The sequence below is a fragment of the Nomascus leucogenys genome, chromosome 22a (assembly GCF_006542625.1).
Source record: "Nomascus leucogenys isolate Asia chromosome 22a, Asia_NLE_v1, whole genome shotgun sequence".
Taxonomy (NCBI): Eukaryota; Metazoa; Chordata; class Mammalia; order Primates; family Hylobatidae; genus Nomascus; species Nomascus leucogenys.
The window spans coordinates 57,778,735-57,793,207 of record NC_044402.1 but is presented as its reverse complement, the minus strand read 5'-3'; the positions used below and the strand labels follow the sequence as shown (position 1 = coordinate 57,793,207).

Below are 14,473 nucleotides of genomic sequence, written 5' to 3'. Positions count from 1 at the left end.
GAAACTCTAGTTTAGTGTGGATGTGATTAATTATGCCTTGCTGTCTTGGTCATTCCCCAACCCCTGCATTTTCTAAAATTAGATTGATTTAATTGGATTTAAAATGGGATCATTTAAATTTGGTTGCATAAATATGTGTTTTGTATATTTTGAAAGTCTTAACCTTTCTCTTTTCAGCCTATAAATTATTGAAATTCTGTTAGCTTTATAATTTTCTGTTTACTGTGATTTTAAGCTATGTTGGAAAACTAGCCATGCTACCCTCTTATGTTTAATGAGCAAGATAATATGAGAGGGAAAAGTTCCTCTGGTGTTTTAATTAAATTTTATGTAAGTTTATTGAACAAATGCAACCATTAAAAGATGCTTTTGGCTGGGTACGGTGGCTCATGCCTGTAATCCCAGCAGTTTGGGAGGCCGAGGCGGGCAGATAACCTGAGATCAGGAGTTCAAGACCAACCTGACCAACATGGAGAAATCCCGTCTCTACTAAAAATACAAAATTAGCCAGACATGGTGGCACATGCATGTAATCCCAGCTACTCGGGAGGCTGAGGCAGGAGAATCACTTGAACTGGGGAGGCAGAGGTTGCGGTGAGCTGAGATCGTACCATTGCACTCCAGCCTGGACAACAAGAGCGAAACTCTGTCTCAAATTTAAAAAAAATAAAAGGATGCTTTTATATATTTTGTGTATCATGAATTCTCTTATAGCAGAATATGTAATTTAAGACCATCACCTCAAAACAAAACAAAAACACCACATTACTTTTGTGTAGGCAGAGTTTGTTATACACAATTGCAAAATTCTGTTTTCTTAGAAGACACTATTACATGTACACTTAGGTGTTTAGAAACCTGGAGAAAACCTCAACTTTTCATGAAAACAGAAACTTAGCACTATATTATTACAAAGGAAATAGGACTTAAAGGGGTTTTTTAAATTATATTTTAATGGTCTTTGATTAAAGACCTATCTCAGGACCTACCTAATTTCCTACCGAATTTCTCCCCCACCCCCTGCCCACCTGCCTTTGCTTGTGTTTTTTCTCTAACCTAACCTTTTCATCTATAAACTACTTTTTAGAAATTTTCTTGGCTTTGCTTCTCTTTTCTGCCCCTCCATCTGTTATCTGATAACCCTTCAGATCCCAAGAAAAAGACTTTATTATTCCAAAATGCCATGCTCTTATCACATCCTTACTTTAAAACCCCTTCAACAACCTTAATAAACTTTAATCACATACTTTTGTGAACCTGGTCAAAATGTCAGAATGTTTTAATATATTCAACATTGTTAAACTACAAATGATAAAAATATTGAAACAACCAGGTCTTTGACTTTTTTTGTGATTATCACATCCTACTTCTAAACCTCCAAGCTTAAATTATTTTCTGACTACAGTCTCTAATTCTTCCACTTTACTCCCCAGTTGCTCATTCCTACTGATTGTCATCTTCCCTTCATCCCAGCCTTCTATTTCAGTTCCCCAAGATCACCTCCCCATGTGGCTCAGCAGGCTTCTCTATTCAACCTAGACCTGTTGTCAGTCATTTCAGCAACATTCTAATAACATTCTAGAATCCTGTAGTCTGTGTTTCTAAAGCATAACTCTCTCTATTCAGTGTCATTGTCTTGCTCAAAAATCTTTAATGCCCCACATTGCCTACCTTCTCCTCTCACCCTTCATTTAGAAGAGCCCTCCTCTCTGCGGGCCTGAGGAACAATTGTTTTGAGCATTGTTGTGGCACTCATCACATTATCCTCCCTGGACTATGTCTGGATCCTTCACTGCTTGGACCCTTCCTTGGTCACAAAGGTGCTTAATAAGGTATGGCTGAGAGATAGGGGGGTTGTACAGGGAGGGATTCCTGAAGGTGTGTGTGTGGTGTTTTTTTTATTTGTTTGTTTGTTTTAATAATTAGAATCTTTTACATCCAAATAAGTACAACAACTGGGATGTGGAAAAAAAGTGTCTTATATAGAGAGAATCTGACAATCTAGTGATATTAGAAAAGTAGTTTGTCCTGGGTTTTATGCATTTCTATGGTTCTGTTTCGGTAGTGAAGGTGTTTATTTTGCTGTTACAGTGCAGTAATTGTTACATTTTAGCAAAAATACACTATATCCTTTTACAACCCAGTGTCTTCAGATAGATTTCTAATGTAATTGAATATTCACTGAACCACCTCTTTATTGTTTTCATTACTTTTCTATAACTTGAGAAAACTGGTATTTCACCCTTAATGCCTTTCACCTGATACTTTAGCAAATAAATTATGCATAGGGAGTGTAAGTAAATCACTGCAGTTCCTTACTCGTTACCACACATATTTATGGATGAAAAAAATTGATGCATAGCTTGCCTTGTCTTTTTCCTTTTAAACTTGTGGAAAATTAGTGGCTAAACTGAGAATTAAGGAAATCAAATTCAGATTTTTCAAGATTCTCTGATTAATCAAACATTGCCCTTTATATTTGGCAAAATAGTCGTTAATGACATAATGTGAATTTTGTGACCCATTAAAATGTTCTTCGGTCTTCTATATTGAAAAAATGGTATTTGTGTTACATCTCACTTTATTCTTTTATGAAACATTAGGAGTAGGAAAGCTTTTATGCTTACTGAATCCCTCATTAAAAAAACTATGTTGGTGACAGTGAATGTCTGTCAAAGCTGTGAGTATTTTAAATGGACAGAAAACTATTTTCTGCTGGGTTTGCATGTGTTTATAGATGTTGAAGCAATTAGAAATGTTTTTTGCTTTTAAAAATGACTTTCTATGTTTTCCCAATATAATAATCACTAAGACATGTTCCCTCATAAAATCGATCATTTTCAAATCATGAAAATAAGAATATATTTTGACAATTCATTAATATAGCAGCTTCATTTATTTGGCAGCAGTGTGATAGAAAGCTGGCGCTGAGCTCTGAATGGAGAAGGATGCGTCTCTTTCCCTGGCTACCTGCTAGGATTCTCCTTTAGAACCATCTCTTGGCACTTCTAAGTAAAAGCCAGTTTCATGAGCCAATGTGAATTGTTTTTAAGGGTTTTTTTATTTTATGGCAGCATTATTTGTTTTTCTTCTACCTTGATTTTTGAGCTTCTGTCAATGTTTCATTATTATGAGGAAAAAACCATTCACCTGGAAACATTGTAAGGATGAGTGAAGAAAATTTATTATCAAAACTTGTATTTTCATAATTTCTTTGTAAGTTTATTCCTGAATTACAGTTTTATTGTTTAGGCTAAATAGTTTTTATCTTGTGGAAAGTGAAATCGTGGCTTGGAAGCACTCAGTCACTCAGGCTAGAAACTGATCCGTTATTCTTGACTTTTCTACCTCCTTCATCAAAGCATAACCATTCTTTTCCAGAAAATTTCCTGAACCCATCTATTGCCTTCCTTTCTCCATCCGTTACCCCTACTTTACTCAGGCTCTCACCTTTCCTCGCCTGGATGTAACATTGCCTACAGTATTCTTTCAGTTAGTTGCCAGTCCCTCCCCTTTCTAATTATTTCCCCACACTGCTTTGTTTCTCAGGTGTAAACTGGATTATGTCAGTTCTTGCCTCACATCTTTTCGTGATTTTTCACTGCCTGCAGAGCATGGGATACAGGCTTCTCATCAACTGCCTTTGTTGTGTTGTATCTAACAATCCCCCTGCCCCCCAGCTATCCTTAACTAGTTCAAATAGGTGTTAAGTAGCTGTGATGTTTATTATCACCTCCTCTAATGCAGACATAAGTAAGGCTTTCTGATTATAGATGAGTAGAGGGGAAATGCCATTCCTAATTCTGATACTTAACATCTTCATTTCTGTCATATTCATCCCCACCCCCATGGGTTCCATACTTGCCCACACTAGGCTGGTGGCCGTCTTTCTATTATGTATATGTCTTTTTTATGGAGTTTTTATTTTTTATTTTTGAGACAGGGTCTCACACCCTCATCCAGGCTGGACTGCAGTGATGTGATCATAAATCACTGCAACCTCAAACTCCTAGGCTCAAGCAATCCTCCCACCTCAGCCTCCTGAGTAGCTGAGACTACAGGTGCGTGCCACCACACCCAGCTAATTTTTTTTTTTTTGTAGCGATGATGTCTTGCTATATGTTGCCCAGGCTGATCTCTAACTCCTGGGCTCAAGCGGTCCTCCTGCCTTGGCTTCCCAAAGTACTGCGAATAGAGGCATGAGCCACTGGGACTGGCCAAAAATATTTTTAGAAGTTTGATGTCTACACAGTTTAAGTTTACTTGTATTCTCTCTGTAGGCATTTATACCAATAAAGTCTTTGCATTCATCGTTGCTAGCATTCTCTTGCTTTTTTTCTTTTTTTCCTCGAAATTTAGCCCTTTTGTATATTCTAGTGAGGTGTGGAAGAACAAGCATTTTATACTGTCATTTAGGCAAATGTATATGTCCTCTTTATATGTCTATTCTTTGTACTTAGTACAGTATGCATTAATCTGGGCTGAGAACAACTTCCTTGTGGTGTAGTAATTTGGCTTCATTTACTCAATAACTATAATTCTGTTTGTACATCATTTTACCATTTATAGAGGCCTTTCATATTTGTTTATTTGATCTGAACAATCCTGTTACATCATTGTAATCACCACCTTCAGCTGATAGACTAAGAAGCTGAGACTTACAAGGGTCAATGGCATGGCCTAGTACTTCCCAGCTGGGTGATGGCTCCTCCACAGGATCATGCTGTGGTCTCTCTTACAATCCTGTGATTTCTGTACTTACTGGTCAAGACTGCAATTGCTCTTTGTGCTGGAGTATGCCTCACTGATTTTATTTAGCACTTTGGATACATTATTTCATTTGATTTCCCCAGTATTTCTGTTAATTAGGCAGGGCTGGCATTATTAGTGCCATTTTACAAATAAGGATGGTGCAAATCAGAATGGTTAAGTGACTTGTCCCAGTTTGCAGAACTGGTATTTAAAGAACAAAAACCAGCCGGACACAGTGGCTTACGCCTGTAATCCCAGCACTTTGGGAGGCCGAGGCGGGTGGATCATGAGGTCAGGAGGGCGACACCATCCTGGCTAACATGGTGAAACCCCGTCACTACTAAAAAATACAAAAATTAGCCGGGCGTGGTGGTGGGCACCTGTATTCCCAGCTACTCGGGAGGCTGAGGCAGGAGAATGGCGTGAACTTGGGAGGCGGAGCTTGCAGTGAGCCGAGATCGTCCCACTGCACTCCAGCCTGGGCGACACAGTGAGACTCCGTTTCAAAAAAAAAAAAAAACCAAGAACGTGTCTTCATACGCCTAGCCTACTGCCATTCCCAATGCCCCATGCTACCTCTTTGCTCTACTGTAAGACATGTTGGAAAAAGAAATAACATTTTATTCCTAAGATTTCACTGAAACAATTATCTGGTTATGCTGTGTGCTAAAAGTCTAAAACATTAAAGTTAAATGGCAGCTATCAATTTAACTTTGCATGAGTTTTATATGCCATTGTGCTACTGCAATTAATGAAATGCACAGAATCTAATAACACATTGTCAGAAAGGTGTTACTCAAGGGAAAGATAATACAAGGCAAGGGAAAATAATACAAGAGGAGATGTGTTTTAGGATATGGTCGCATAGGGGAAGAAGAATTTTTTCTTCAAGCCCTATAGGTTGGAAAGGACCCATGTAATAAAAGACAGATTAATAGGAGAAAAACAAACAAGTTTATTAACATTTTGTATCAGTTTTCTGTGCTTATAACAGAATATCTGAAATTGGGTAATTTATAAAGGAAACAAATTTATTTCTTACAGTTATGGAGGATGGGAAGTCCAAGGTCCAGAGGGTGCACCTGGTGAGAGCTTTCTTGCTGGTGGGGACTCTCTGAAGAGTCTTGAGGTGGTATAGGGTATCACATGGCAAGGGGGCTGAGTGTGTTAACATGCCAGCTCAAGTCTCTCTTCCTCATTTTATAAAGCCACAAGTTTCCCTCCCATGGCAACTCATTAATCTGCTAATCCTCTATCCATTAATCCCACCTCTCAATACTGCCACATTAGGGATTAAATTTAAACATGAGTTTTGGAAGGGACAGATATTCAAACCATAGCACATGTGTGTGCTATGGAAGGCATATGCATGGAAAACATCCAGAAAGTAAGTAGTTCTCAAAAAAGGTGTTTTCGATTCAAGTTTATATAGCAAATTCAACTAAGAGCGATAAATTTCTGAAGTGACATGGCAAAGGACAAGGACTTTGAGTCTCTGGTGGCAGCAACTTGTGAGAAGGCAAATAAATGGCAGATAAAGACCAGTTGGTAAAGCTTGTTCATATAGTTTCCTCTGGTATCGTCTCCACATAATAAGAATCTGAAGTTATCTTCACTGATCAACCTTTGTTCTCACTGGTAAAGGTGGGCAGGATGACTTTTGTCTTTGTAAATCTGTGTTTTGCTTTTAGGCAGATAGAGGGAGGGCAGAGAGTTTTCCTGAATCTGCTTCTTCTTAAATTGCCTTCACTCAATAATCCTTCATATTTTGGGGGTGGCATCTTCTGGTTTCCCTCAGTATTAGTCTACTCATTCTGCTCTCAGAGTAATTCTCAGGTCCTTCTTAGCCTGTAGAAGGAGGACTTGCAGGGAGGGGAAATCTGTACCTTTTTTTTTTCTTTTTTTTTTGATACAGGGTCTCACTCTGTCACCCAGGGTGGAGCACAATCTCAGCTCACTGCATCCTACACCTCCTGGGCTCAAGCCATCCTACTGCTTCAGCCTCCTGAGTAGCGGGGACTACAGGCACACACCACCATGCCTGGCCAATTTTTGTATTTTTTTGTAGAGACCAGGTTTTGTCATGTTGCTTAGGCTAGTCTTGAACTCCTGGGCTCAAGCCATCTGCCTGCCTCAGCCTCCCAAAGTGCTGGGATGACAGGTGTGAGCCAGCTGTATTGTGGTTTTGCTTCATAATCCATACCCATTGTTTAATCAGTAAAATTGATTGATTATGGGAAACAACAGCCTGTCTACAGAGCATCTTGAGCGTATATGTGGCTCAGCAGGAAGAATCTGTAACTGAGCAGATAGAAAGTAGTATCTGGATTGTTTGTTTGTTTGTTTGTTTGTTTGAGACAGAGTCTCGCTGTATAACCTAGGCTCAAATGCTCAGGCGTGATCATGGCCCACTACAGCCTTGATCTCCCTGGCTCAAGCAGTCCTCTTACCTCAGCCTCCAGAGTAGCTAGGACTACAGGCATGCCACCATGCCCAGGTTTTTTTTTTTATGATCATAATGACTTCACTCCAGGACTTCCCTTTAGTTGTGGTATTTGTATAATCCTTGGTTTGATTGTGGATTTCTATGTAATCTAGCAGCTGATTTTTGCTGTGTCACATCTGCATGCACCTGAGTCTGTGTTCATGGAGTTGGGCATGAGTAGTGTGTTGTGTCAAGGAGGTGAAACATTACTGAGGTGGGCTTTAGGTAGTATATACCAAGTTGTGTTTCCTAATTTGAAGATAATCATGCAGGAAAATTTATTATAGGGAAGAGGATGATATGGTGCGGTGAAAAAATGGGGAATTAGGAATCAAAAGGTTTGAGTTCCTACTGCACTGCTGACTTGCTTTCTGATCCTAACAAGTTTCTAACTCCTCCAAGCCTCCATTCATCAAATGATATATAGAAACGCTCTCTCAGGGGGTTGCAAGGATCTAATTAGAGGCTATTGAAGACTCTTTGTACACTGTAAAATGCTATTCAGATATTATTTATTTTAATAAACAGTGATTGCTTTATGTCAGGCTCTTTAAGAAAAATTCTTACAATTCAGACCTCCTATCAACACTGCAAAGCAGGCATTATTATCACCATTAGTCAATAAGGAACCTGGCATACAGAGAGTAACTAAGTAACTTGCTCACCTGCTACTTTTAAGTGACGATTCCCAATTTAAGTTCCAGCTGCTTTTTTGCTATGTTGTCGTGCTGTTAATAAAGGATAAATGGTAGAGGTTTGAACTTTAACAACAACTTGGATTATGCATCTAAAAAAATGGAAGTGGTGCTCTAGACTAGGAGTCAGGAGGTTCAGACTGTTACTATATTTTTGTATTATTTTGGGGTAAGTTACTTAATTTCATTAAATACGTTTAAAACACTTGGCTATGTTTCTGCTAAGGTTTATATGTAAAATGCTTTCTTATTTTAATCATTTTCAAAATTTAAAAAATTTCCTTTGAAGGGATCAAAAGTATTTTATGAATCTGTTGTAATATATATTTTTCTTTTTTTAAAGTCATTCCTACACTGGCCAAGATTACAGTACCCAGGGAAATGTTGGGAAGATTTCTTTAGATCAGATTGATTCGGTAAGTAGCACATTCTTTTAAACTTAGAACTTTATCAATGGAGGGAACATAGATTTTCTTAAAGACTTTTGGGTGAGGAGATAGAATATTATTTCACTGCTTGCTGATTAATTTTAAAGAAAATCCCAGCCGGGCGTGGTGGCTCATGCCTGTAATCCCAGCACTTTGGGAGGCTGAGGTGGGTGGATCACGAGGTCAGGAGATCGAGACCCTCCTGGCTAACATGGTGAAACCCCGTCTCTACTAAATATACAAAAAATTAGCCGGGCATAGTGGCGAGCGCCTGTATTCCCAGCTACTCGGGAGGCTGAGGCAGGAGAATGGCGTAAACCCAGCGGGTGGAGCTTGCAGTGAGCCGAGATCGCGCCACTACAATCCAGCCTGGGCGACAGGGCAAGACTCCGTCTCAAAAAAAAAAAAAAAAAAAAAAAAAAGAAAATCCCATGCCCTACTTATATGATTTTAAAAAAAATCATAGGAAAATCATTTAATCAGAAAATTATCTGTACTTTTATGAAAACAGAATTTAATCAACTATTCCAAACAGGACTTCTTTTAAATAGCTAAATGGAGTTTGTGTTTACATTTAAATACCGTATACATTTAATAAAGGGGGAATGGAAAACACTGAGTGTATTAGTTTGTTAGGGCCGTTGTGACGACAGAAATTTATTTTCTCACAGTCTAGAGGCTCGAAATCCAAGATCAAAGTGATAGTAGGTTTGACTTATTCCAGGGCCTTTGTTGTCTCACAGATGGCTGCCTTCGCCTTGCGTTCTCCTGTGGTCTTCCCACTGCTTGCATACATCCCTGGTGTCTCTTGTTTTCGTAAGGACACTGAGTACGTGAGACCAGGGCCCCACCCCCATGGCCTCCTTTAATCTTAATGATTTCTTTAAAGGCCCCATCTCTAAATATAGTCACCTTTGGAGCTACTAGAGGTCAGGACTCGATATATGAATTTCAGGGGGAGAGAACAATTCATCATCTAGTGTAGGCTACAAGATTAATAGATAGCTTATTTTAGCATCATTTGACTTTGTGATTCCATAGGGTAGCGTACTTTGCCATACTTGTAGAATTTCTCGTTAATACATAACAGCATTTGCACTCCATACACAAGGGGAAAATAAGCCAGCCATAAATAATCTTGGGTTAGATGACTACCAAATTATTCACAATAAATGAAAAATACACAGGGATTTTAATGCTTGGAAACAAGAACTGTAATAAGACTAGTAGAGAAAGACCGTGAGTTTGCATCAGAATGAATAGGTCATCTTCCATTTGAAAAATTATAAAAAAGTACTTGCAGTTAATATGTCTAGAAATAACAACAGGGTTGCCTACTTTACACAGTTGATTTGTTGATTTGAAGTTTGTTCTCAAAGATGTCCCATCTTTTAATTTTTTATTAAACACTTATCTCTAACAGTCCCCCTTCTCACTTCCACTCATGTGATTTGTGCTTATATAATGTGAGTGGTTGGAGGTTAATTCTGTTCCTAGTTCTAGCTAGATGTTTCCCCATTCACAAGCAAATGTGAATTTGGTTGGATACTGTTGGAGTTCATAGAAATATTAATTCATTTAATGGATATATATTGAGCCCATCAGTTATATAGCAGCCATTGTGCTGTGGATACAGAAGTGAGGAAAACAGAAAATGTCCCTGCCTTCATGGACCTTACATGAGGGAGAGGGACAACATAATAAATAATAAATGAGCAATATAATGTTAAGTGCTATGATGGTGATCCTGTCATGGGTCTGTGCCTGAGACCCCGTGGTGAGTAATACAGATGTATCTTTTTTTGGACTGCCTCCTAACTCTGTATCTATATTGTTTGATCTTCGCAACAGCATGTCATTTGCATATCCCTTGGTATTTGCAACTCTTCTCCAAATGTTTTCTTTAGTTTTTTCTTCTAACAAATCTGGCTTTCTCAACGCTGTTTCCCCTGTGGCCCTCTTCAAGTAGAGACAACTTTCCCCCCGAGTTCGTATATAGGTGTGCGGTGAGTGTCTTTCTTGGTCCACGTTTCTCTACCTTCCACTGTTACAGCTCCAGCTCCTTTAAAGCCCTTGTGATCTTATTATATCATCTGAGACCTCCTTTGTTGCTATTCTACCCCCCCCCCCCACACCTGTATTTGTTGATGATTTGAACACCTAGCTAATGGTCTTGTGTACTGGCGCTATTCTTGTTGTTGTTCTTGGCCTCTGCAAGATCCAAGTTGATAATTTATCCCCTGTCCTGGACTTACGATTCTTTTGTTTGCTTGTTTTCCATAATCATTTTTCTATCTGTATATAGCCAGACACTATCTTTTTAATTTTTATTATTTGGACTACTGCCCACACCTCTTAAGTATCCCTCCTGCTTCCATTCTTACTCTCATATAGTCTTTTCACTACATAACAGCCAGAGTTATCTTTGTTCATTGAATCACATCAGTCTTCTGGTCAGAACCCTCTAGTGGGTTTTCATCATATGTAGACTTAAATCCAAGCTCATGTTATGGCCTCTGAAGCCGTATGTGCTCATCATTTCTGTTTTATCTTCTGCTCCACTCTGGCTCACTCACTTGCTCTGGTCACATGGAGCTTATGCTCTCTTTTAGCACACCACGTTTATTCCTTCTCAGGATCTTCATTTCACTAGAATCCAACTTCTTTCTTTGTCTTACTTGAAATGCCATCTTCTCAAAAAGGCTTCCCTGGCCACCCAAATTGAAGTACCTCTCCCCTAATCACACTTGATTTCATTTCTCTATTTCATTTCCAGTGCTTTGGCATCAAATGTTATCTTTTTAATGTCCGTATTCATTGTCTGTCTCCTCCTATTAAAATATAAGCTCTTTGAGGACAGGGTTTTTGACTTCTTTGTTCACTACTGGTTCCCCAGGGCTGTACACATAGTAAGTGTTAAATATTTGTTGATTGAATGAATAAAAAGTAATCAAGGAATGTGCTAAAAGAAGTAGAAATTGATTTGGGTCTTGAATGATGACTTGGCTTTGGCTACATGGCATGTGCATGAGAAGGGTGCACCAGGTAGGGCTAGCAGAGTGAGAAGAATGAGAAGCTACAGAGCATGACTGCGTGGTCATGGGATAGTGAATAATCAAGTGGACTGGAGCCGAGGACTCATTTTGGTGTAGTAATAATACACCGGGCTCTCCCGGGCTCCCTGTCACAGTGCTTCTGTGGTGCTCAAGTTTTGCCCTTGTTGGAGCCCTCATTTTATCATTTATTTCATGTGTTTAACTTACATAGTAGTGAATATAATAATTGTTGTGTCTTTTTCCTTAACTGAATTAAAGGGGACAATTAGGTCCTAGCTTATTTTCCAGAACACTTAATAAATCATTGTTCTGTTAGGTATAATTGAAAAGTAGTTATTGGCCAGGCGCAGTGGGTCATGCCATCTGTAATCCTAGCACTTTGAGAGGCCAAGGTGGGAGGATCACCTGAAGTCAGGAGTTCGAGAGCAGCCTGGCCAACATGGTGAAACCCTGTCTCTACTACAAATACCAAAATCAGCTGGGCATGCTGGCAGGCACCTGTAATCCCTGCTACTCAGGAGGCTGAAGCAGGAGAATCGCGTGAACCTGGGAGGCAGAGGTTATAGTGAGCCGAGATGGCACTGCTGCACTCCAGCCTGGGCAACAGAGTGAGATTCCATCTCAAAAAAATAAGAAGAAAAAAAAAGAAAAGTAGTTACCAGATATTGAGGAAACCTTGCATGTTCATACTAAGGATGTTGAATATTGATTGTATGGATTAGAACAATGTTTAGGAAAAAAATCAGATATTAATGTGAAGGAACAAAAATGATCTCATGAAAATGAGCTGAAAGGCTTCCTAGTTAGTTCTACCAAGGGGGGATATAGGTCTGAGTGAACTAGACTGGGGATGGAAAAATTCAGAAGTTGTTACTGTAAAAGAATGAAGAGAAACTGGATGGTCACTAGAGGGAGCAGCAAAGTCAAGCAAAGTGAGACCTGCTCTTTCTTATAGATGAAGTGAACTTGCTAAGGCATGTGTGAGGGAGTGAGAATTTAAGTCTTGGGAAGATATTTAAGGAAGTCATAGAGAATGCAATTGAAACCGTAACTGAAAAATTAAAGTAGGCAATGATATTTCATTTTTGGCACTAAGGGAAAGACCTACACTTTCTTCCTTTTAACTTGATTTCTTTAACATATTTATTTGAATTTTCCTTGTGAGAACAGTTTCTCTTGTTTTTGTGTTCTGCTTTGTATTTGAGTTATCTTAAAAGTTCATCTGCTATTCAGCAATTGTACTTTTATCTCAGGGAAATGAAATCTTATGTTCACATAAAAACCTCTTCAAGAATGCTCATAATAGCTTCATTTGAAATAGCCCAAACTGGAAACAACCCAAGTGTTCTTCAATGAGTGAATAAATAAATTATGATACATTCATACCATGGAAAACTAGTTAGTAATAAAGAAATGAGCTTATATACAACTTAGATGAATCTTGAGGGAATTCTGCTGAGTAAAAAATGACAATCTCAAAACAACACATATTATATGATTCTATTATATTGTACTCTTGCAATGACAAAATTATAGAGATGGAGAACCAGATCAGTGGTTGCCAAAGATTAGGGAGCTGAGGGAGAGGAGCAGGGTGCAAAAGATAGATGGGGGTGGTTATAAAATCATGAGAGATCCTTGTGGTGACAGAACTGTTCTTCATCTTGACTGTGGTGGTGGATGTATGAACCTACATGTGACAAAATTGTATAAAATTTAATACGGAAGTAAGTGTGTGAGTACAACTGAGGAAACCTGAATAAGACTAGTGGATTGTATCAATGTCAGTATCCTGTTTGTGATAATCTACTGTAGTTGTACATGATTTTATCTTTGGGGGAATTTGGATATGTGCTATCTCTTTGTATTATTTCTTGTAACTGTATGAGAGTCTATAGTTAACTTCAAAGACAAAGTTTAATTAAATTAAAAAAACAGGTAAAATAAATTTTAATAGTATGTTATTTAATCCAAAGTATCTAAAATATTATATTAACTTGTAACCAATAAAAAATGTTAATAAGAAAACATCTTATACAGATAAGAGTCATCTGTAACCACAGTAATAAAGTAGCACTTTCTTATGGTGTTTGTTTTTTTATTCCAATTAAATTGAATTAGCAACCACAACAAATATTACAGAGGACCTGATAAGTCTTCCACATAACTTAAAACTCAACTGTTTTTTCTTGTAGCTTTCTACCAAATCCTTCCCACCTTGCATGCGTCAGTTACATAAAGCCTTGCGGGAAAATCACCATCTTCGTCATGGAGGCCGAATGCAGTATGGCCTATTTTTGAAGGGCATTGGTTTAACTTTGGAACAGGCATTGCAGTTCTGGAAGCAAGAATTTATCAAAGGAAAGATGGATCCAGACAAGGTAATTTTGAAAAAAAAAATATCAGAGTGGTACCTGATATTTTAATTTGGTCTGAAAATGAAACGGTCTATTTTTTTTTTAAATATGCTCCCTGCAATGTAGTTGAAAATTCTAAAAGGATAAATGTGTTGACAATTCAGTTTAGATACAAAGAAACTTGCATATTAATCTAATACAAAAGATTGGGAAAGGAATGTTTTCCTTTGTAGGTATACTGCCAGTAGTAATTTTAAGACTGAAATTGCTTTCAGAGTTATATATCTATAGGAATGTATGTGTGTCTATACATATGCACATAATTTTTTGAGCACTAGGAGATATCATGAACAAATAAAATGAAACAGTTTAAAATATTTTCTATTATGTTATGCAGAATCTTTTATAAACTTTTTTTTTTTTTTTTGAGACAGGGTCTTCCTCTGTTGCCCAGGCTGGGCTGGAGTGCAGTGGTGCAATCATGGCTCACTGCAGCCTCGACCTTTGGGCTCAAGTGATCCTCCCACTTCATCCTTCCCAGTAGCTAGGGCCACAGGTGCACACCATTATGCCTGGCTGTTTTTTTTCTTTTTTAAATTTTTTGTAGAGATGGAGTCTCACTATGTTGCCCAGGTTGCTCTCAAACTCTTGGGCTCAAGCCATTCTCCTGCCTTGGCATGCTGAAGGGTTGTGATTACAG

The 14,473-nt window shown here is 38.3% G+C and overlaps 1 protein-coding gene across 1 annotated transcript in view; it reads left to right on the top strand.

The window, feature by feature from the left end:
- The window catches only part of PRIM2 (DNA primase subunit 2), a 315,579-nt gene that overhangs the window by 211,486 nt on the left and 89,620 nt on the right, over window positions 1-14,473 (top strand). The window contains exons 9-10 of the mRNA XM_003254106.4: window positions 8,276-8,348; window positions 13,612-13,797. Of these exons, the coding sequence (XP_003254154.2) occupies window positions 8,276-8,348; window positions 13,612-13,797 (259 nt within the window). The remainder of the gene's footprint in view (window positions 1-8,275; window positions 8,349-13,611; window positions 13,798-14,473) is intronic.